This window comes from Sitophilus oryzae, unplaced genomic scaffold, assembly GCF_002938485.1.
Source record: "Sitophilus oryzae breed Bouriz unplaced genomic scaffold, Soryzae_2.0 scaffold_1440_pilon_pilon, whole genome shotgun sequence".
In the NCBI taxonomy this organism is placed as follows: domain Eukaryota; kingdom Metazoa; phylum Arthropoda; class Insecta; order Coleoptera; family Curculionidae; genus Sitophilus; species Sitophilus oryzae.
In genome coordinates this window covers 3928862-3954728 of record NW_022146105.1, presented here as the reverse complement: position 1 = coordinate 3954728, position 25867 = coordinate 3928862, and the positions used below count along the sequence as shown (strand labels likewise).

Sequence of the window (25867 nt, the reverse complement as noted above, 5' to 3'; positions counted from 1 at the left end):
TTCAGAACCCCGGGGGAGAGTTTTTATTACCGAATTTAAGTTAGACCTGTAAAAATGCAGGGAAAACTTCTTTACGAGCTTTAATTTCAGATTGTTTCTCTTCTTCGGCCGAGCAGATACAAGAACAAATACCGATCGACATTGGGAGTACAGGCAGTACAGTTTCGCTTATAAACCGTTGGCATTTTTAACACTAGTAACATATTTTACGCGGTTTTACTAATCCCATATTAGATAGGAAAGCTTTAATATGTACAGGGTGGGTCAAATTCGACGCTTTTAAATGGAAACACCCTTTTCTATAGGAGATAGACGAAAACTAATATCGGTGTCTGGAGTTCAAATTTCATCAAAAACATGATGGTGAAAACCGCACATCAATATCTGTTAACGTTTCGGAGTTACTTACTCAAAAATGTGCATTTTTAACAAATCGCTGTAACTTTTTTGCTATGGAAAATTTTGTGTTTCTATGAAGACATTTCCAAAGCACTTTTTTACGTAGAAGTTAATGGTTTAAGTATAATTTTTTAAAAATTAATAATTCAAGAGTTATCAACAGAAAAATTGATTTTTTATTTGGGACACCCTCTATATTTTTAATTAATTAAAGAGAATTTAAAATTACCTTTTCAAAAATATAACACACTTGATATTTTCTTATAATCCCCTTCGAAATACAGAATTTTTAAAAGTTCGCCACTTTTAACTAGTAGGCTTTGGACCCCTTATTGATGATATGCCCTTAATGGAACTCGAGAACATATTTTTCCAGCAAGACGACGCACCGCCTCAGAACGCTGAAGCTATCAGCAAATTTTTACAGCCAATTTCAAGAATAATTGAATAGCTAACCAAGATCCCAGCCGTTGGCCGTCGAGGCCGCCTGACTTAGTGCCGATGGATCTAATCTTATGGATATATTTGCCGAAGAATAAAGATTCCTTATTCTTCCGTATAATCTACACAGGAATTAGAAATACTTAGCAGTTATGGAAGGGTATCTTTCACCCCCACTGAGTTAATGAATTCCGCGAGAAATCTTCCAAAAACTGCCAGTTCCATAACAGAAGACGGTCGATATGTCGAACACCTGTAGCAAAATCTCATGTCTTGGTTTGCTATTTATTTTTATTGTTATTAGATATAGTTTAAATGTGTTGATGTTGGTTAAATAAATTTGTTCCATATAAAAAATCAAATTTTCTGTTGATAATTCTTAAACTATTAATTTTAAAAAATATACTTAACCATTAAATTCTACGTAAAAAGGTGCTTTGGAAATGTTTTCATAAAAATACAAAATATTCCATATCAAAAAAGTTACAGCGATTTGTTAAAAATGCATATTTTTGAAAAACACCCCGTAACTCCGAAACGGTAACAGATATCGATATGCGGTTTTCACCACCATGTTTTTGACAAAAATTGAGCTCCTATAGAAAAGGGTGTTTCCATTTAAAAGCGTCGAATTTGACCCACCCTGTGCAGACCACACTCATTCAGGGGCGACATTCATCTTTCCATTTTCGGCAAATTTCTGAGATTTTTTTTAACTGACAAAAAATGATAACTAGTTGTTAAAGTTAAATTAATTTGGCATCTATGTTGAAGTAATGTCAGACATATCACAGCCACCTAGATTTTACCAAATAATAAATATCTACTGACTAAATATAACTATACTACTGACTAAGTATAACTAAAAAAGTTACACACGAAATTGCACAGAGTGTTTTAAAGTTAGGCTAAAAACAACCCTTCAATTAACCCTGTATAATAAGCGAAATACTTAAGTTTATAAAAAACTGAGTTTATGTATTAAAAGTTGATAGATTTATATTCAGTTTTCTAAAAAAATCACACTTTAAACTTGACGAAAAAACTTTCCGTTGCGTTTTTTGCATCTGAGTATAATAAAATCAAAAATTGAGGAAACGATTAATTTGAAATTTATTTGTATCTTTCCTAATCCTGCAAAATCAAACTTATGTCCTCGTGCCCTTCGTCTGCTAATCTTTATCGATCTTATTATACTGCGATATTGTTCTCGATACGAATCAAATGTAAACTGGCCGCGGTTCGGGCTGAAATAGTACTGCGGCAAAGGCCTGCGTCATAGAGCGGTACCTTTTGGATGTTGCCGATGCGAGCGGTCCCTCGCTGCACCGGCACATCAATCACTGCGCCAAGATTACTGACCCAATCAACGTCTATCGATACATTTTAATGCTACCGGCTCGATATAAATAGTTGACCGAGCCCGCGTAGTAGCTGGCTTTCGCTTTTGGGGCCTCGATGCTAATTTGTAATTTGGTTTCAATGGAATCACCAATAAAATCACATTCACATACACTTTTGTACTACAGGAGATGTAGATTGTATTTCCGTTCTGCTTTCCTAGTAGTAACCACCTTAAAGCGGAACTCAAGAATCTGGAAAACTCCATCCATGACCTGGAATGTGAATCCTCCAACGGTCCAACACACTCGAAGACATTTCTCAGCACTTACGACCGAGAAAAATGAATGATTTTTCTTGATTTAAGTAAGATCTTCGGATTTTCACGGGGTTTTAACAGGACATTGTCTTCTCAACGAACACCTTAGTACTAAGAAACAACGGCGGATGCAGATTCTGTGGGAAAATGAGGAAAATACCAGAACACCTCATCAGTCAGAAACCGTCTCAGATATTGGCTTTTGTCAAAGCCTTGAGACTGTATGATGAGTTATAACTCATTATAACTCAAGAAAGGCGGACACACAATAGATCGAGTCAGGGTCGCGGTGATGGACCCCATTTCTTGAATCATAATCATAAAAACAGTATCTGAGACGGTTTTACAGAGGTTAATTCTCCAACTCCGATATCAGTCGTAGCAAAGCTTTTGGCATGAATGATTGTCGTCTGGGTGCACTCACTGGTGAGGTGTTCTGGTGTTTTCCCATTTTCCTCACAGAATCTGCATATTTACCGGTGTTTCTTATAGTCTGTCCAACGAGAAGATCCTTGACAGTGATAGATGTGTCTGTCATTTTAATTTCAAAGTAGTTTATTTTATTTTACAAAGAAATAAGTTGGTACAACTGGAACGCATAGCAGGAAATTAATATATTTAAAATTTGACTGACAAGTGAATACTTGAAAATATTGTGAAAAAAATTGTATAAAACTGAAAAAATGTAATCGAGTTATTTTATTTAATAAAAAACGGTATGTGTTAATCAAAACAAACAAGAACAAGACACCACATACCAAAAAAATATAAAAAAGAACTATCTATTCTTACTTTCAAGCTTTATGAAACTTCCCGCATTTATTATATTTATCAATTGAACTTATGTACAAATACAAATTTGTAATATTCCACAGGAATAAATAAAACAACATAAATAAAACAAACTATTTTATTAATAATAACACTTACCAAATTTTATACCTTAAAAGTTGATTAATTAACTTTAATCTTAATTTTTTTAAACTAGTACCTTTTATTTTTCTGCAGTACTAAAATCTATTATTTACCTATCGTGTGATGTCGATATTTTACAGCTACTCCAGTTTTTAGTATGTGTTTGGTATGGTCTTTCTACCATATTCGAGATGCACTTATCTACGACGAGATGGTATACGAACTTTATTGGTGTATAAGACTTTCTGCCTGGGCAGCGAGTATTAACCATAAAATGTGCTCTGGGTCTACAGTTAATTTTCACTCGATTTTATCTCCACTTGACTTCAAAAGACACAAAACACACGTAATAACACGAATCAAAATGCATCATCTTCCAAAACGCAGGGTATTTGACAAAAGTTGACACAAAATTATAACCTATAATTTGGCAAGACCTTGACAAGCGTCAAAAATCTAAAGGCGAGTTCATACATGGTTCATACGCATCGGCGTCCGTTTGTCGTTCATCGTTCCCTCAAACCAATAAAATTGAAATACGATCTGTCATTTTTGAAGTAAACCAATAAAACTGGTTAAACACAACAAGAGACGACGTATAACGGATTTATATTTAAACCCATCCATAGTTAACTTAAAAATTATTAGAAACTTTTTTTAGTAAAATAAATAGATTGGTATGGGACGTCATCTGCTTGCAGTCATCATTGCATCGAGTATAGCTTCAATCTATTGAAGAGCCAGTGTCCTGTTAAAAATCTCGTGACAATCTGAGGATTGTTCTTCTTAAATGAAGGAAAATCTTAGCCGCTAAAACTCTTTCCGAATGATTTTAAAAACTTCTTCGGCTGCACGATTAGATAGCAAGACAAAAAAGAGGTTAAAACGACCCCAAGAAATTAAGTTAGCGTAACCAAAGATAATGGTAAATTTAAATTTGGACCGTCTGGGCTGTAAGGTCGATTCGGAGGGGTACGGTAAAGCCGGCCATGATTGGAAACCGTCGGGACATTAAAAAGTTGATCTCGTAAGACCCGTGACCAATGCAAGGATTAACGTGAAATAATGCCGACTGACGACACATTTTGGGGTGACCAAGGGTCGCATAGATTTATATTATTGGCTTTCCCAAAGCCATATTTGCCAAACCCCAGAAGAAAACCGCAGTTTTGATGGAATTAGATAGATTTTCTTTTCAAAAAACAATTTATAAGCATGGAATATTATTGTCTCGTAGTCATATCACTGGCCAATTTTCAGACCAGTGATTAGAATTGTTTCACAAAAGATACAGTACTTGATTTTAATGATCGAAAGAGTTTTTAAAAATGATCAGATTAACCAGGAGGCAGTTTTTTTTGTACTTATTTTCCCAGTGGGTGAATATACAGGGTGTCCCAGCAATAAGTGCAAGTATTTTAAGGGGTGGTAGATCTGGTCAAAAGAAACATTTTTTCTCTTTACCGTTTTTCAAATAACTCCAAAATAATCGAGTTATTTTACTCCAAAAAAAAAAGATTTTTTTCTAAAATTTTGAGAACCACTGGATCTTTTCTGGATTTTCTTTCATGTAAATTTAAGCTACTATCTATGTTGCCATATTATCAAGAATATCGTCGTTGTGCTTGTGATATGTGAAAATGGAGGCCCTTCTTCAGGCATGGGAGATGACGATTTGATCCCAAAATTTCAAGGTAAGTTTGGCAATAATCCTACATTATTTGATCACATTGGTTGGAGGTTAGGGGGAAATGGAAATTAAAATTTTTAGCATGTCCCAACTCTATTATATTCATGTATGTTATCGGGCAAACCCGATTTTAGGATAAACTAGTTTTTCTTAGGACGAATATTAACCGGGATCGAAAAACTATATAGTTCTCACAAAATTCGGTAACGTGTTCCCTATGCTTTCGGAGGTTCGGGTTCGATCTTGTTAGAAACTCTTGTTTTGGTAAAATCTTTTCTTAATTTCCATTTACAATAGGTATGGAATTTTGAAATATCACCAGAATAACCCCGAATATGGTTAATACTTTTTAAATTAGATTAGCTAAACATCGCCTACCAAATTATATGCTTTTCGTAATAAGAAAATACAATAAAACTGTGTAATTTCCCAATATAGGTGGATATTGGACAGCGGCATCGCTAATTAAAAACGAGAAACAGTAATAAAAATTGTTAAAACATAATTGAATCATTCCAAAAGCGTACATACCTAGTTTACCACCAGTGTATAAGAAATAATGCATATTAAAATGGAGTCCCCCTAACCTCAAACCAATGTCACCAAATAATGTAGGATTATTGCTAAAATTACCTTGAAATTTTGGGATCAAATCCGTCATCTCCTATGCCTGAAGAAAGTCCTCCATTTTAACATATCACAAGCACAAACGATAACAAAAAAACTTTATATAAAGTACCCGGCGCGTCTCGTGTCGCAGAAGAGAAACAGAAACCCAATGAAATGAAGATAGGAATCAGGAATGCACTGTTGCGTTGTTGTTGTTGGGGATGGTCACTTAATATAAGAATAGTAACTCTTGGAAATGGGGTGTTATTCTCGCGCGCCGAGAATAATATACTTATTTAAAGTCTTAATACACCGATTTCAAGTAAAAGTTTTAAAACAGTTAAGAATACGACTTATTATTATATAAAAGCATTTATACTTCATTTAATATTAGTTTCTTCGTTGCTAAAGGATTTATTCACTTGATAGTAATATAAGTTTTTCTTAAATATAAGTCATTTTATTCTTTTTTTTTAGATTCTAAATTACTTAAAGTGACTATAACTATATTTAAAAAGCAAGTGTAAAAGTAAAATAGTTCCAAATATTTGTTGTACTCATGGAGAGAATACTATCCTTAAAGAAAGTGTAAAATTTTAAGTGTATGATTGTTCTTGAATATAGAAATAATTTTTTTCCGTGTATTACGTTACGATATTACACATTCTCACCGAATAGCCAGACTAAATTGTTTTTCTTAAATGCACATCTCTCTTACTAACTATTTTTATTGCTGAAAAAAATGCAGTATATTTGTCCTTTTAACGTATTTTCTGCCTCAACCCATCCGAAACCCGTATAATTCTATCTGTGTTTGCTGACTGGGAAAATAAGTACCGAAAATCTTCACTGCCTCCTAGACTAGATGTCTCTACGCGGGAACTAGCTGTTGCATTAATAAAAACGCGACTTTTAAATACGCCTCCTGTCGCGTAAATGTTTTTAATCGACGAAGAGGCGTGAAAACAGCATAAAAAATTAATATTTAACGACGATCTAAGTGCGTAACGCGCGGCTTTTAAACGGTGGGCGTCGTACCGAAGGAACCAAGGGAAAGGCGAGGGATTAAATCGACAAAGGGAATTAAAAGAGCACGCGACCAGGTCGCGTGTCACGATCTCGAGGGGATTATAAAGGGCCCACCCTGTTTTAAATCCAATTTGAGGTCCGGCAAGGGTCAGTTTTCTTCTGCCCGCTCGCCGGAGCCGAAGATCCTCGGATTATAGGGGCGAGGGGATCGAGTCGATCATAAAATATTGCTAGTTTTTGTATCGATGACATTTTCATGCATTTTAAATTCGCGGCCTTCTATTTCACTACGTAGGTTCGACGTGTATCGATGCTTAGAGAAGATCGACATCGATTTCATGACGAATATTAGGACAAGCTTTTCAGAAATACGAATTTTATTTATTACTAACTTATTTTGGAGATAATGCTTATTTTGAAAGTACGTAATATTTTATGTCCTGAAAATTTCAGTTGTTTCAGGACATTATTAATATTTTTTAAAGTGGAGCAATTATTTCGGACTGTTTAAAAAAATAATTTTCTCACAAAATTGAGATATTTAGGCTGTATATATTCTGAATCTACCTAAAATTTCCTAAGCGGTTTCCGTTTACATGTATATTATTTCGTATATTTTTCATTTTATTGATTTTATGGAAAACACTGTTCATTAAAATGTTGTATCCTATGTTATAGGGCTTGTTTCTCTCTACACAATGTACTGTTTGTGTCAGGGAAGGGATCATAGTTTCATAGTTGTAGATTTTCGAAAGAAATCAGTACATGTATATTATTTCCTATATTTTTCATTTTATTGATTTTATGGAAAGCACTGTTCATTAAAATGTTGTATCCTATGTTATAGGGCTTGTTTCTCTCTACAATTTCCTGTCTCACAATGTACTGTTTGTGTCAGGGAAGGGATCATAGTTTCATAGTTGTCGATTTTCGAAAGAAATCAGTACATGTATATTATTTCCTATATTTTTCATTTTATTGATTTTATGGAAAGCACTGTTCATTAAAATGTTGTATCCTATGTTATAAGGCTTGTTTCTCTCTACAATTTCCTGTCTCACAATGTACTGTTTGTGTCGGGGAAGGGATCATAGTTTTATAGTTGTCGATTTTCGAAAGAAATCAGTGCGTGTATATTATTTCGTATATTTTTCATTTTATTAATTTTATGGAAAGCACTGTTCATTAAAATGTTGTATCCTATGTTATAGGGCTTGTTTCTCTCTACAATTTCCTGTCTCACAATGTACTGTTTGTGTCAGGGAAGGGATCATAGTTTCATAGTTGTCGATTTTCGAAAGAAATCAGTACATGTATATTATTTCGTATATTTTTCATTTTTTTGATTTTATGGAAAGCACTGTTCATTAAAATGTTGTATCCTATGTTATAGGGCTTGTTTCTCTCTACAATTTCTACAAATGCTGAAAATTTCATAATTTTATGACTATGTTTACTATGCTTCTAAGGCATTTGAAATGTGTAAAAAAATAGCCAGAAATGGTCATCAAGTTGTTTCAAAGCATTACTTTATAGCTCGTACTATCAGACCAGATTTAAGAACAAGATCTTAAAAATTACAAATTTCTCTGAAAATTATAAATATTCTAGCTGAGAGTTTAAAAAAAAATATCGAACATTTACATTTACTGCACATTCCTATCGGGAGCTTTTTGGCCCTTGTTGGTCCATTTATAAAGATTGATCTTCTCTCATAAACATAACCATTTGTCAGATTCATGCGTAGAGTGCCACGTGCCTATATTGATGGTCTTAGTTGAACCTGCTCATTTTTTATTTCAAATGCTTTTCGGGCTAAAAAGCTCTAAAATTTCTCTCAAGTACATTTTGTATTATTTCATTTTATCAAAAATGTATTTAACTGGAAACAAATCGAGGATTTGCTGTGTGTAGAAAAAGAAAAATAACCTAACAAATGGCACCAGGAATAATAAAGAAAAATATTATTTTATGTATACCTCAGCATCTCGTTGGGGAATTGAGAAAAAAAGAAACGCTTGTGAGGCGAGAATACGGTGAATAATTGATAAACATTGTGATTCGATATTCCTGACATAATGTGTATCCTCCCCAAAGCCGAGTTCCTGAATTCTACCTTATATTTCGTTTCTATCCACATAGATCTTTCTTTTTTGTCCTCGAAAATATATAGTATTTATTTTTATTACCACTAGTTCGATGTTTGTACTTCAAAACAAAACTTTAAACACAACTTTATGTATGAATTATGAGAGAAACGTGAAATAAGAGCGAACTTATGAATAATACTGGAACGCAGTGTAGTTCTGTGAGTCGCAGAAGCGATCCTGTGGCTTGTAAGTTGCTTTCTATATTCTGGCATTCGGGAATGTTGCAAAGAGAATTTGATTTATACGTATATCGTAACTATCTATTTTGGTTGTGGCTTTCTATGAGATTTTAAAATACACGTCACATTTCATATTCAGATTGTTCTCCAGACGTCGCAGTTTCAATAACTCATATTCAATTTTTCTGAGAGTCAGATTTCTTCGCTTTAAGTCACGTAGTTTTATTGAAATATTCGTAAGAGTAGACTTCGCGAACTTTATTGATACGATACAGTTGTTTAAATGATTTTTTTGTCTCGGTGGAAAAATATCCCAAAAAAAATGTATAAATATATTTTGATAGTGTATATACCAGAGGCATGTTTTAAAGAAACCATTTAGCGATTTATATGTTTACAAATTTCTAAGTTCAAAAAATGGTCAAAAATTGTCATTTTTTGTCAAATTGTCAATTCGGTCATGAAAATTGGCGATTTTCGTCATTGTCACCGATTTTGTTAAAACAGCTATTGTTTACTAATTAAAAGGTGTAGGATTAGAAAATATAGGCCATTTTAGTCTTACGACAAAACAGTAATAGATATAGAGGACGCTTTAACCTTCATTAAAAATAGGTGAATAACCAGGGTTCAAAAAAATTAATTTTCTCGCGAGGCCGACTTCAAAGGTTTGATTTGGTTATATATTCTGAATCTACATAAAATTTGCTGCAAATGCTGAAATTTTCATAATTTTATGACTACGTTTACTATTTTTGTAAGACCTTTGTGTGTAAAAAATAGCCAAAAGGTCGATTTTCGACTTTTTTTCCATACCTGAAAATTGGCGATTTTTGTCATGTCACCGATGTTAAAACTGCTAGTATTACTAATTAAAAGGTGTAGAATAAGAAAGTATGGGCCATTGTAACCTTAAGAGAATAGTAATGGACGTAGAGGACGCTTTAACCTTCATCAAAAATAAAAATAGCTGAAAAAAAGGGTCCAAAAAATTAATTTTCTCACAGTACCAAGACAGCTAAGCCTTCAAAGGTGTACATATTTTATATCTACATAAAATTTGCTACAAATGCTGGAATTTTCATAATTTTATGATAACGTTTACTATTTTTGTAAGGCCTCTAAAAGTGTGTAAAAAATGGTCATTTCTTCCACTTTTTTCCATACCGTCGTGAAAAATGGCGATTTTCGTCATGTCACCGATTACGTTAAAACTGCTGTTATTTACCAATTTAAAGTTGTAGAATAAGAAAATATAGGTCACTGTAGTCCTACGAGAACAGTAATAGATGAAGGGAACGTTTTAACCATCATCAAAAATATCCCAAAAACAAAGGTCCAAAAACTAATTTTCTCACAAAGCCAAGGTACATAAGCTTTCAAAGGTGTACCCATATTCTGAATCTATATAAAACTTCCTACAAATACTGAAATTCTCATAATTTTCTAAATTAAAAAGTATAGCCATGAAAACTTATAAGTTTATGGGTAATAAAATGTTTATATAAATAAAGCTTTTCCAGTAAAGAAAAAAAAGTTTAAATACATTTTAATAGTGGAGATATCAAGTGTAATCTGTAGATATTAATGTTTGACAGGGTAGTATTAAAAAGGCTATATAAAAGGCTAAAAAATATCGATGTAAATATCTGAGGCGTGTTTTAAATTGCAAATTTAATAATTCAGTGATGATACCAATCGAGAGAACAAATTAATTTAAAAGGCTGCGCGTCTTGCGGAAAGCGGCGGACACGGAAAATAAATAATGCAACATATTAAAGTTGACGACGTACGCAGTTAAAAGACAAATTGTTACAGAACAAATTATAGGCGCTATGCTTCGTGCATGTTTACGTGCAAATAATTCGTACGATCGTACATAAACAACGCAGCCATCAGCAACAGGTGTCTTTTTCTCAGCTAATTTCTTCACTGTCGGCGATAAACATTTTCATTTTATTACGAGGCTCGAAAAAATGCACATTATGACACTTCCACAGTATAAATTTCTCGTTTTCGATTGAAATGTGCTTTTCTAATGTTACTGCAAACATTCCGATTGTACTATCAAGCATTTTTATCTTACGCGCGACTTTTTACATTTTTTGTTGTTTGTAATTCAATGTTTAGATGTCCATCTTTAAATTTACTTATTGAGTTTGATATTTTTTTCTTAGACAGAGTGTAAAAGAAATCAAGTACCAAACTTCGATTGGTACAGATAAAAATAAAACAAAAATTTCCTATGAACATATAATATGCCCTAAGTACTAAATTACCATGAACAAATTCCTCAGAACCTTAAAATTTTGATGTATTTTAAAGTTAATATGTTTTGTTCTAGTGGACCGATTTTGATGATTTTTTAAGCAATATGTAGCTCAATTATTTTACTTTTTAGTATTTCTTTCTAAATTAAAAATGATAGTTCACATCTGTCAATTATACGAGTATCGAGAAAGGATGTACCACATCCTTTCTCGGTAGTTTTGATTTCCCAAGTGAAAAGCAAAGGCATGGTGTTAATGTTAAAATTACGAAAAAATGTTGAAAAACGAATATCTCCAACAAAAATAAAGCTATTGAGATGAACCAAAAAATAAACTATCTAGATAAGATACACTGATAAAAAGGATAGACTTGAAATATTTTGCAAATATTTTGCCTGAAGAAAAACTCTCTTAACTCAAGAAAACTGGTTCTCTTGAAAAATTCGAAAATTTCTCTTGAATCTATTTTCATTCAACCAAGTGCAAGTTACTTTGTTTTAAGATAATAAGAAAAATACGCTAGGAAGTACTTCATTCAAGAAACATGACCATTTTTCCAATAGCTAAATACTCTTTTGATGAAAACTAATAACGACACGCAAAGACGATGACGAATGACGGTACATACAATCAGTCGTACGTCGCATTTCATAGGTCGCACATCATAGTACGCCCGGGTTTTGTTGCTTGGAATTTTCCACTTGGAATTTTGCATATAATTTGCTTTTTAAACGCATATCGTATAACAAATTAGTGATCATTATTAACATGCATTTGTCATTTTTTAATGACAAATTTTAGGAAATATGGATTCTTTAAAGGAGTTTCTGAAAAAATGGAAATTAGAGCATTTATTTGCTATATTGAAGGTAAGAGACATTTACCTAATGCGCCTGTTTAGATAATGCATGCGTGACTATAGATAGAATAAGAATATAGGTATCGATTTTTTTATGCAAATAATGACAAAAGTCGCCGTATTAAAAATTTCACAATGTGACCAAAGCTTATAATTTTAATAACCTATTTGCTTTACTTTGATTAATCGTGATGTAACATTTTTTTGTAATTTGTAGAGTGATGAACCACCCCAAAAAATGCCAAGGAGTGAAGAAGCAGAAATAACTACTATCGAGGAAAATAATATCACTTTACTTACTACAGACCAGGAAAACCTAAATTTATCAGAAAATAATATACCTCGTAATATGCCTGTATATGCTTGTATATATAGACTGCTCTTAGATCAAAATAAATTTTAGTTGAGTCAATAGTATTCGCTATTGGTTTAAGAAAAGTGTCTCTTTAATCAAGAAATATCCCCTTTCAATCAAGAATTTTTGCATGAATCAAAGAGACTACTGTTCTTGTAGCAAGAACTTCTTTGCATATTCATTTTGGGTCAAGAGTGAAATACTTTGGACAGATCGATTCTTCTATTCTCTAAAGTAATTTTTTAAAGCTTATGAAAAGATAGTTAATGCTTTGGGCAAAGAAACGTCGTTCTTGGCCCTATTGAAAAGCGCCAATCTTTTGGGGCAAAGTCATATTCATTTCCACTGAGAGATCCTTTTTTTCAGTGTACACCTAGATGATAAAATATTTTTAAATTCCTTGTTTTTTTAACATATTCTATAGGGTGTTCCACCAACTTTCACCAAAATAACAATATTTTGTGTACTCTCGTATAACTGACAGATGTGAACTATCATTTTTAATTTAGAAAGAGATACTAAAAAGTAAAATAATTTAGCTACAAACTACTCAAAAGGTCATCAAAATTGGTCCACTAGAACAGAATATTTGTTGCAAGCAAAATACATAAAAATTTTAAGGTGTTCGTTTTTCGTGCCGGTGAGTGTATGTACCAGATATATTTAAAAATGTAAATGTTGATATGTTGTAAGGGTTGTAACTTCATTAGAAATCATTTTAAGCCTAGTTATGTTCACACTAGGAACTTTTTCTCTTATTTTTATCTGTAATATCATTCAACTAAAGTTTAGGACACTATTGAAACAAGGTAAACAAATATGTAAATTTTGCTGTATGCACTTTAATATTTTAGTACTTACCGTGCGTTTACCGAAGATGGGTTTCCAACGTCGTCTACAGTTGGTTTTCTGGAAAAAGAAAAGAGAAAGTCAGTGTATGTCAAACCGCACAGCATCTCGTAATGAATGGGGTTAAATAACGTTTCGAATTTTACCCTTCTTGTCGCGAGGGTAGTGAAAATGCAACTGGAGCTGTGAAAGGAACGTTGTGCCCCATCCCTTACTTTTCCTGGTGGTGAAAATGCCACCCCTAACTAAGACTTAATATGTCCGATTCAATACATCTCGTGTCCCTAGAAGTTCATTTGTTGCGACGATAAGAGTGGGGTCTGTATGTTAAAGAAACTAATAAAACAAGATTTATTTTGTCGATATATTTGCATGACTCTTTTGATTTTTTTTTCAAGAAAATATACTTTTTCCATACTATGTTATAAAGAAGTTTTCGATTTTGATTTTGAAGTGAAATTTTATTTATTATGAAAAAACAGATATTCAAAAACAGATATTCAGAAAATCCAGTTTTTGATAATGTCAAATTCTTTAAGCCAAAAAAAAAGTTAAATATTCTGAAACTAAATGAAATTTACTACAAATAATGATATTTTTAGAAGTGTCTCATTGTGTTTACTATTTTTGACAGCTTCAAAAAATAACTAAAAGTGACCAATTTGTCGACTTCTTTGAGTACATATAGTCATGAAAATTTGGCCATTTTCGTCATGTCACCGATTTTGTTGAAACTGCTATTATTTACTTAATTAGTATTGGTGTATAATAAGAAAATATAGGCCATTGTAGTCCTTCTACGAGAACAGTAAGGGATACAGAGAACGATTTAACTTTTATCAAAAAGCAAGGGTCCAGAAAATTAATATAGCCAAGGTACCTGAGCCTTTAAAGGTGTATATATTCTGAATCTACATAAAATTTCCTACAAATGCTGAGTTCTTCATAATTTGTGGGATTTGATTACTATTTTTCTAAGGCCTTTGAAAATATGTATGTAAAAATAGCCAAAAATGTAGTCGAGAAAATTGACGATTTTCGTGATGTCACTGATTTTAGTTGACTGATGTTATTTATTATATGTTGATACTGATGTTATTTATTATTAGTTAAAAGGCGTAGTCTTACGAGAACCATTGTAGTCCTACGAGAACGGTTATATCGGTTTTTTAAGCATCATCAAAAATAGCCCAAAAACAAGGGTACAAAAATATAATTTTCTCAGAAACTTAAGATATCTAATCCTTTAAAGGTGTACATATTCTGAGTCTTCATAAAATTTCCTACAAATGCTGAAATTTTCACAATTTTATGACTATGTTTACTATTTTTCTAATGCCTTTGAAAATGTACAAAAAAGCAAAAAATTGCCATTTTTTCGACTTTTTTCCATACATATAGTCATGAAAATTGGCGATTTTGGTCAAGTCACCGATTTTGGTGAGATCATCAAAAACCGCCCAAAAACAAGGGTCTAGAAAATCAATTTTCTCACAAAATTAAGGCATTTTAGTTTTATATCGTTATATTGTCTAAAAATACATAACATTTTCTACAATTACTGAAACTTTCATAATTTTCTGATAATGTTTACATATTATTTTTCCAGGAACGTGTAAATAATAAAACGAAATCAATTCATTTTTTTTTCATTTTCACAAAAAAGATATAGGTATTTTTTTTGGAATAGTTCTGAAAAGTTAGATATTAAAAATGACTGCGAAACGAAATTCGAAATAATATTATTGAAGACTTATCGATTTCTCCAGCGATTTTCTTTTTGATCTTCTTTCTTCAAGTCGACGACATTCGATCGATTTTGGCTACCGACAGGAGGGCACTGGTCAATCGAGTTTTTATTTTTGTCACACCATGCATCAGACAGAAGTCTTTTTCAGTTTATTTCAAAGGGAATAATTTAAAATTCCTCTTTACTTCACCTCAGCGTTGCCATTTCATAGGGTTGCTTAACACCAACTTTTCTTCAGATTAAATTTTAAAACGTTTTTTTACATATGAACCGTTATTTAAGCGGTATAAGTCCAATTTAAAAATAAATACTTATTGGTAATTTCAGTAATACATACACATTCTTTCCATATTTATAATCATACATTTAATTTTTTGTCTTCATTTTAATTATTACTTTTTACATAAAAAAAATCTTATATTTACTCCTGTTTTTATTATTTCTTGTAATATGTTATTTTTGAAAGCGGTATAAGGTTATTTGGAGTTAAAAAATCGTTTATTTTTTGTAAGGAATGTAAAAGTTATTACTTCATAATAAAATTTAAAAGGTTTATAGTGTTAATAACATCACTGGAATAGATTAAGGTTTACGAATATTTAGCTCGATACATGAAAAAATGGACTTATACCACCTTCAAAAATAACAGCTGATATTATCGCTTATATTTTATAGAATTTCAAACTAAAAAACTGCTTGGAATTGAAAATTTAAAACTGGGTTGACATTTAAGTGAAATTATCGGATATAAATAAACTAATAAGGTTTGGTTTGGTTGGTAATAATAAACGAAAATGATACTAAATTACGTTGTGACTCGACTACCTATCGAACTGAGCCAGTCTATCAACCTTAAAACCAAACCTGTTACAAAATCACTGGACACCATGTAATGAAAGATTATTTTCGCCAAATAAGCTGGCGTGTCCTTTGATAAAAAAATTAAAAAGTTAATGGCGTTTGAGGTCGCAATAAGGATTCTGAAAAAAACTATAGTTACTTTATCTTTAATTATAGTAAAATTATTAACAAATATATAAAGTTGCAGTGCTTCTTCTACGTAAGAAACCAGACCGTGTTTTTTTGTGAATGCTCTTGGCAATACAGGCTCCGCTGCTACCATTAATCCACCAAGTAGCTGAATAATGTATGTGGCTATGCCAATACCATATAGCAAGACTGAACTAGCCTCATCTGAGTTATTTCACCAGATAACAATACTAGCCGCACGTGCTGTATAAATCCTTTATACAACGAACAGGTTGGGCGTGGAGCCCGTCGCATCAAATTTATAATTATTTCAAATAATAAACAACGTTTTTAACATAGTATTTTATACAGAAACGAATGGACATGCGTAAACGTATATTTCTAAGCAGCTTGCGTCTGTAATTCAATCATCAATTTCAAAGAAATAGCAAATTTAGTTGCTGCAGGATTTTATATTTTATGGGGTTGCTTAAGTACTTAGAAATATGGTGTTAATACGTTTCTTAAACACCGCGGCATATTCTTTAGAAAGGATTATTAGTGTTTCTGTTGGTTTAGTGTAATAGTAATATAAATGTGTCGTTAATTCAGAGAAAAAATATTGACTTTTGAGTCAACAAGGGTACAGAGAAAACCTCTTCTATCTTTGATGGTACCGGTATGGTAATTTATGTTTTTAATTATTGTTATATTGCAAAAATATCATTTAGACCTTCGAAATTGTTATTTCGGAGGCCAGAGAGAGTTGAGTACGGATTTCCGATTGAACCTTCAGTTGACTGTGGATTTTTTGTGGTGGCCAGTGGCTAGATGGACCAACAATATTTATTGTGTCCCTCCGGTTGGCAGAATGTGACGGACGCTGGCAGCAAGCCGACTTGCGTTTCCACATTCTCGACATACATGGGTTTTAATGAGGGGGGCCCGTGAGGCCTAGGGCTGCGCCAGAAATCGAATTTTCAATCGATATTATGAACGACGCGGGGTTCCATCTGTTTTCTTCTGCTTTTACACCAGAAAGTTTATCAATATTTAAGTCCTTTCGTCATATAACAGCTTTTTTTTGTCGTCGTCAAAAATAGCTTAAAACGAGGGTCCCAAAAATTATTTTTCTCACAAAACCAAGATATCTAAGTTTTCAAAGGTGTATGTGTTCTGAATCTCCATAAAATTTCCTACAAATGCTGAAATTTTCATAATTTTATGACTGTGTTTAGTATTTTTCTAAGGCCCTTGAAAATGTCATAAGTCATGAAAATTGACGGTTTTCGTTATGCTACCGGTTTTGTTAAAAATGCTGTTATTTGCTAATTAAAAGGCGTAGAATAAGAAAATATAGGCCATTGTACTCTTCCAAGAACAATAACGGATGTAGGGTACGGTTTAACCATCATCAAAAATAGTTGAGAAACAAGGGTCCAAAAAAAATATTTTCTCACAAAGCCAAGGTACCTAACCCTTCAAAGGTTATTCTGAATATTCTGAATCTACATAAAATTTTCTACCAATGCTGAAATTTTCATAATTTTATGACTGTGTATTTTTCTATGGCATTTGAAAATGTGCAAAAAAGCCAAAAAATGGGCATATTTCCCATACATATAGTCATGAAAATTGGCGTTATGATTTTCGTCATGTCATCGATTTTGTTAAAAATGCTCTATTTATTAATTAAATGGTGTAGAATAAGAAAATATAGGCCATTGTACATAACCAGCATCAAAAATAAGTGAAAAATAAGGATCCAAAAAATTAAGGTAAATAAGCCTTCAAAGGTGATACACACATGATATTTATGAAATTCTGAACCTACATAAAAGTTCATACAAATGCTGCAATTTTCATAATTTTATGACTATTTTTACTTTGTGTCTAAGGCCTTTGCAAATTTTTGTTTTCTCTTGAGCGACTAGTATCGAGTAGTGACCAACTGAGCAGTAGACTAATCGAGATCCCCTATCGATACTTCGAGGATTTGGTGCGTCCCTAACAAAAAGTCCCTGTCGCATGCTACCGTGGGGTTTTGCGAAGGAACCCGGCCCGGGTTTCTGGCTTTTTGCATCAATGGGCGCGAGCTGGCCAAACTGCCAGACGACGAAAAACGTAATCGTACCGGCAGATTTTTTGATTGATCGTCCTCAACCTATTTGACGGCGATCACGAATGCTTTGTTTCGGCTCTCGACTGTGCTACCCCTTTTCCCTTCACCAACAACCGTCTGTTTTTCTTCTATTAATTACATTTTTTACAGTAAATTATTCTTTAATTTAGTCTATTCTTCCTTTTTCTTTGTCTGAATACTTAATTATCATGACAATCGTTAAACCCTAAATGGCAGTAACGAGCCCGAGATATAGTTGTAATTACAAGATGGTGTTCTTGTTCGTGGCCTTTTAGTGCTCTGTCTTGCGCTAAGCCCTTGATGCATCTCTCCATAAAAGTTGGGCTACACATAATCCGACATTAGGCGTTTAATTAGGGCCAATAACACCCGGAAGGCCTTCGCCTTCGGGCTCGGACAGACGTGATGGTGACGAAAACTTTGCCCACAATGTTGCCAAGCCCATTTCAGTACATTTTTGTAACTCAAAAATCGGTATTTTACTTTCTGGTAGCTTATATAAGTAAGTTTTTGGAAATTTCGGACAAGTAAGGATACTGAGAGTTGTTGCGTTTCATATAAATCACAGTCATATTGTATTTTCTGTCATTGTTCCCCCACTGGTTACAGACGGACATACACATACCCATACATGGAGTAAGGGGTAAGGTAGTGTCAAATCTTTGTCATCTAGTGTCAATTTACCTTTAACTACAACCCCACCTGATATATATTTATACAGGGTGGTCCGAACTGGTTTCCGGAAACTTCGGCAGCATATATACATACTGCAGATATATAAAAATAAGTAAAAACGTTTTGTATAAATATATGTCCTAAAATGCTTAGTTTCGGAGATACAGGGTGTAGAAGTTTCATTTTTATTTCAATTTTTTTCCTAATAATTTATTAAGTAACGTCAATATTTGGATGAAAATTGGTGTCTGGTAGTTTTTTGACATGAGAAATTTGATTTTGATGTCAATATGACTCTCTACTTATAGAGGGCGCCACTTACATATTTTTTAACTGGTTTGAAGAATAATAACTTTTCGTTCGTACCTGTATAAAACTACTGAGGAAAAAGTACACATTTACGACTTTTTTTTACGTGAACAAGGTCTCTTGGTAAAAATCTCTAGGAGTAATGGTTCTCGAAATGGTCATCGAGATCATAATTTATGATTAATTTAAAAAATAAAAATTTCCCAATTTTTTTAATTTTCAGTCATATCTAATCAATGTGTTTATTTTTTGTCAATAATGACATGTATTGGCTATTTCCATACTAAATATCTTGAGAACGGCTTGCTCGTCGCGATTTTTACCAAGAGACATATTTTGCGTAAAAAGTCACATAAATGTATATTTTTTCACTCAGTTGTTTTATACAGGTACGGACGAAATGTTATTACTCTTCAAAACAGTTAAAACACATGTAGGTGGCGCCCCCTACCAATAAAAGTCATAGTGATGTCAAAATCAAATTTCTCATGTCAAAAAACTACCAGACACCAATTTTCATCGAAATATTGACGTTATTTGAGAAATTATTTGGAAAAATTCGAAATAAAAATGAAACTTCTATACCCTGTATCTTCGAAACTAAGCATTTTAGGACATACATTTATACGAACTTTTTTATTTATTTTTATCCGCCAGAATATGCTGCCGAATACAGTTCGGTATATTATAAATAATATTGTTGCCCTGTATATTATAAAGGATCTTATATTTATTTTTTCTCTGAATTCTTGTTAATATCGGCAACCGTGCTGCCTTCTAACTTGCGGTGGTAAATTGACTCAGCCCTTAATTACAAGCGTTTTGGTAGGGTGTTGATTTATAGGGCAGTTAAATATCTCATAAACAGCACACGATACTCGGGGAATGCCCGATGTCATATTTGATGGCATTCCGACGATCACTTGTAGCTGTGGCCTGGCGCCTCCACAAAATTCCTACTTTTTAATTCAGACTTTATGAGAAATTGTCGATTGCTTTTCTTATTTGAATAGTAAAAACAGAACGCTCACTGAATTTGTAAAGACTAGCGTTTAAATTAAACGGGGATGGTATAAATAAGTCGATATTTTTATTGTTTTTAATACTAAACCAAGCATAATATTCCATTAAAAAATAAGAGCTTTAAACACTCATAGTACAATCCAAGTGTTCGAAAGAATTAGATATTTTGTTAGGTCTTAAATCCATTCCCATAAAATTATAATACGCCTTTTTAGTGCTATAAAGTTTTTGTTATTTATTTGGTATTTTACGGTAGCTTGCCGGTGTGTCCTAAGTTGAAGTTTATGTAAATTTGTGCCACGCATCACCTACCGAAAGGTGATATATTTTCGCTTTTAACTGACATGGGTCTACTACTTTAAAACCTTCAAGTCACGCTTTACATTGCCTAGCTATTTTTCTTTAAAACTATTTCTTAAATAAGGGAACAGTCAAACAAATTTAGTTTTTTTTGTGGTTTTTGAAATGATATGGAATTCAGTTAATAAGAATATTTGATGGTTGAAGTGCCACTTCACTAATTAAATAGCGTTTATTAAAAGCTATAAACCGTTCAGAAAATCAATGTTTCTCAAAACCAATTAGACCATAATTGGTAGTTGGGATTGCTGAAGGTTAGTGACATATATGGAATTGTATTTGTTTCGAGAATCGATTGAATGGTGGCCCATATGATATTATCGACTGAGACGGCCCAACGCGACCACATCGCCGACGAGCCAGACTCTTTCGAACAACCGCCTTTGGTATGCTGCAACTTCGGCTCTTTTTTTACCGTTCCGTCAATATTTTCGCTATTTTTTGCGCACGTGCGCTTTATTTGGATGCCTAGAATTACTCGTTTTCTGCTGCTTTTTGGTGGCCGGTTTTTTGCGCAATTCGGGAAGGCCTACTCTAATTTTAATTGCTCTCGCTTTTTGCAACTCTTCCGCTGAATTTTCGCTCAGCAAGAATTGTTCGCATATCTTCCAAACCAAACGAACCTTCTTTATATTCCTCAGCAATAATTATAGTATTCGGTATTTCAGGAAAGGTAGTCACACACATTCAATTTTCCCTCAAGGTTTGTATTGCCCAGGTCAAGCCTTTTATATTCCTCAGCGTGTATGGTCAAAGGTGAAGACTGTATAAAAAGACTGTAAGCAAAGACAGAAAACAGGCAAGGCTGTATGGGTTTACTAACAGGACATTGTGAATCTGAAGAAGAAACGATAGAAAACATGTTATGTCGGTGCGAAAGCCTGGCAACTGTGCTGTTCTTTGTGCGTGGCACTGATAGGTCATTGACAAACCATTATAGAGGGTTCAATCTCCAAGTTTTTAGATTTTTTGAAAAGGAAAAGGATAATGTAACCTAAAAATCAGAAGAGGACCACAATCGATCTGAAAAGGGCGGAGTGGAACAGGCCAATAGCCACCTCGAAAATGGCCAGTTTTCCGCTGTAGACCACGATTATTTTACAAATATAAACCATCAGTTTTTGAAACACTTTATTTAAATATTCGAAAAAAGTGTAATGAATACCACTACAGGAATATAAAAAAAGATAACGCAAGATCGACAGAGCAACATAATGAAAAAATTTGAGCCAAATGGCTACAAAAAATACTGCTATTAAAATATAACTTCAAAGTTCTTACAGAAAATGAAATATAAAATTCAAAGACTTTTTTAACTCTGGAGTCTTAAACTGATGACATATACAATTGATGCCAACCAATTACCACCAAAGCATCGTCGGTAGACGCCAAAAATCAAGGCCTGGACTGCGCAGTTTTGCCTTCAGGGAAAACCCAATGTATGTGGCTACCTTTATATAATACTTGATATATGAAAGCATATTTATAAACTCAGTTTACTAGCGGAACTACATTGATATGCAAGTTGACTAGAAGCTTTACTCACCTTTCAGCCCAGCATAGCGTATCATCTCGATATCTAAAACAAGAGAGAAAAATTGATTAAGGTCTAGAATTGCGAATATCAAATTGTGTTCCGAAAATAACAAATTTCAGTTTTGAATAACCTAATTAAATGCCCATAATAGAGAGATAACAATAAGCAACCAATATTCCCCTACTTTTTTATATTAATAACAAGCGTCTTGTATTTGTACGATTTTCTTTTACAGCATACATTTTGAACTCTTATTTTCTTCGGATGTCTGTTACTGGGCCACACTGTATATTCCTTTATGCGTGCAAGTCGGTATGGCCGGCAGGACGGAGCGTCGGCTTATTTTTCTAACTTGGAAAAACGACTTTTTATTCGAAAAACAACTAAAACGAGAATGTTGCAGCTTATTGCGGAAAAAGTTTTGAACCTCCAGCCGACAATCAGGGGTTAGTTCATAGAGGCCTGCGGTCCACTAACTGCGACCAGACATCTCCATTTTCGGATTGCGGCGATTAACAAGACATTCAGAGAGGGAAACAACGCTTGTGGCGGAACCTTTAATGGTTCGTTCTTTTGCCGAAAAAAAACACGAACGTAATTAATTATTAGAGATATCAGGCGAGCGTCTACCGTTTAATAAAAAATCACCAGCTAATCAAAAAAAAAAACTAAAGTTATTACTTTAGTTTTAGCTTCCAGTTTTCAAATTATCGTTAGATTTAGATGTAGAATGTAGAATGTTTAAGAGAGGGGGTTAGTCACCGTGTCCTTCCAGATCTATTGTGTGTACCCCTTTTTTGAGTGCGATGAGTGCTTATCATACAGTCTCTTTGACGAAAGCCTGTATCTGAAACAGCTTTACAGAGCCTAGCATCTCCGATATCAGTCGTACCAAAGCTTTCAGAGATGAGGTGTTCTGGAGTTACCCCATTTTGTCCCAGAGAATTCAAAAGAGTCCCAGGAAGCTTTAATCTACTGAGGTGTTTGTTGAGGAGTGTTAAAAACCCCGTGACAATCCGAAGATTGTTTATCAAGAATCCTTACTTAAATCTCTTTGAATTTTCTCGGTCGCAAGTTCTGAGAAATTTCTTGGAGTGTCTTAAACCGTTGGAACATTCTCATTCCAGGTTACGCATGGAGTCTTGTAGGTTCTTGAGATCCGCTTTAAGTTGGTTTCCACTTGGAAAGCAAAACGATTTTGGTCCAGTTAGTGGAGTGTTTGCTCCTTTTCTAGCTAGATCGTTTGCTTTTTCATTGCCTTCTATCCTTTGGTGAGGTGGCAGTTGTTGCCTAGAGTAGGAGGAGCTTTTCTAGGCATTCTTTAACCAGCTTCGAAATGATGGTTATTGAGCTGGTCACCTTTAGTGCTGCTTGACTAGGATGACTAGGATGGTTATTTCCTGTTTTCGATAGTTCCTATCTAAGATAAATTGTACGCATCTTTCGATAGCGTAGATTTCTGCCTGAATGATACTGGGGGGAATGATACTGCCCATTGGATCGGAGTATTTAGTTTTTGGTCTAAATACTCCTATCCCTATCTCTGTCCCTGCTTTGATCTTGGAAGTCATCATGTTAATCTATTCTCTTTTACATGCCGATTAAACGTTTCTCTCTTCCAATCCTTTTTATTGCTCAATACTACAGTGAGGTGTTTTTCAAAGTTGTACATTCTGGAGTTGGAGGAGTGGATTTTTCTTTTTGAGGGTATTTCAAGCCGCTGATCTGTCAGTTCTCCCAGTATCGTTTCCGCCAATGACCATTTTAATCATTCTCATCGTCCCTACTCTGTCATTTGCGTATAAATATTTTAATTATCCATAATGATATATGTATACAGAGTGTCTTAAAACTGAATGTTTTGGATTTAAAGAGGAATATGTTTATTTTTGATGAAAATTCAGAGCTTGAAAAGGAATTATTTTTCTTTATCGAGTGGTAAATGAGTGGAACGCTGAGGGATTTGTAATAAGTACGCGTTCTGGATGTTTGGCCCCTTTTTTTCCAGCCTCTCCATTGTCGAACGTAATACTTTTCGACGGAAAAAATGGGGCTCTTTTCAGGCCGCCCTCCCTCGGCACAGGCATGTAAAGTAGGCTTTATAATAAGAAAATTCCCATTTACGGCCAAATGACGGAAAATTTAAAGCGTGACACCGTCTGCAACGCGCCAATAATTCAATTGACAAATACCCCCATATCGCATTTTTAAATTAGGAAACTATGAGGCCGTTAAACGTCTCCCGCAAGCTGTCTTGCCCTAGAAGCAATAGCAATTTGAAGGGTGTTTAAGTTCCTGAACGAGTCAATAATTCTTCTTTCGTTATATTCGTACTTTAAACTTTTCTCAGCAACGGAAAACCTGTGTTTTAAGTTTTCTGTATCGTTAGAAAGATTGAATTTGTAAACAGGCAATTTTAACTATTTTTTTGTATGATTTTAATGCTCTTAAAATATTGTAAACTTATAGTTAAAAAAAATTGAAATTTTCAACGTTTATAGGAAAAAAAAATCATTATTTGTAGGAAATTTTGTGTAAATTCAGAATATATGAAACATTGAAGGCTTTTGGTGAGAAATAAATTATTTGAGCCCTGTGAATCTATTACTGTTCTCGTAAGACTACAATGGCCTATATGATTTTATTCTACACCTTATGTTAATTAGTAGAATAACAGCAGTTTTAAGAAAGTCTGTGACATGGCCACATGGCGAAAATTTCGCCAAATTTCACGGCTATATGTATAAAAAAAAGTCAAAAAATGCCAATTTTTGGCAATTTTTCCCATTTTTAAAACCCCTAGAAATATAGTAAATATAGTCATAAAATTATAAAAATTTCAGCATTTGTAGGAAATTTTATGTAAATTCTGAATGTATAATATCGTCCTATTGCTGCCAAAAGTCACTAACTTCCTTTTTATTACTTCCGAGAGAAACGCGTCTAAAGATTAATTACATTGCATAAAGTTGTTGTTAGTGACTATTCTGTATTAAAATACAGCATAAATAGCCAGAAACCGTAGTCAATGACTGTTTCGATCGATTCTCCGCTTCAATATATAGTTCGTTATTGAATTTTCACGTTATTCGGAAAAATGTCAGTTAATGACTTTTGGCAGCAATAGGACGATATATACTATTGAAGGCTTAGGTACCTTGGCTTTGGGAGAAAATTATTTTTTGGAAACTTGTTTTGACCTATTTTTGATGATGTTTTGTTGTTAAAACGTCCCCTACTGTTCTCGTAAAACTACAATGGCCTATATTCTACATCTTTCACACATAGTCATAAATATTAATCATAATAATAGTCATAAAATTATAAAAATTTCAGCATTTGTATGACATTTTATACAAATTCAGAATATATAAACTTTGAAGGCTTTTGGTGAGAAATAAATTATTTGAGCCCTGTGAATCTATTACTGTTCTCGTTAGACTACAGTGGTCTATATCATTTTATTCTACACCTTATTTTAATTAGTAGAATAACAGCAGTTTTAAGAAAATCTGTGACATGACCAAAATCGTCATTTGCCATGACTATATTGCAAGAAGAAAATCGAAAAATTACCCATATTTGGCCATTTTTAAAATATATTCAAGGCTCCCAGAGAAAATACCGTATGATCGAATAAAAACGGCGTCAGCGATGGCTATGAAATGAAGATCGATGACATTTCCCATATAATTT

The 25867-nt window shown here is 33.4% G+C and overlaps 1 protein-coding gene across 2 annotated transcripts in view; it reads right to left on the bottom strand.

Moving 5' to 3' along the window:
• Nucleotides 1-25867, bottom strand: part of LOC115876835 (protein trachealess) — a 139409-nt gene that overhangs the window by 85335 nt on the left and 28207 nt on the right. For both annotated transcript variants that reach the window (XM_030892811.1, XM_030892812.1), the window contains exons 2-3: nucleotides 22181-22213; nucleotides 13418-13465 (exon numbers count right to left, since the gene is read on the bottom strand). In XM_030892811.1, the coding sequence (XP_030748671.1) occupies nucleotides 13418-13465; nucleotides 22181-22213 (81 nt within the window). The remainder of the gene's footprint in view (nucleotides 1-13417; nucleotides 13466-22180; nucleotides 22214-25867) is intronic.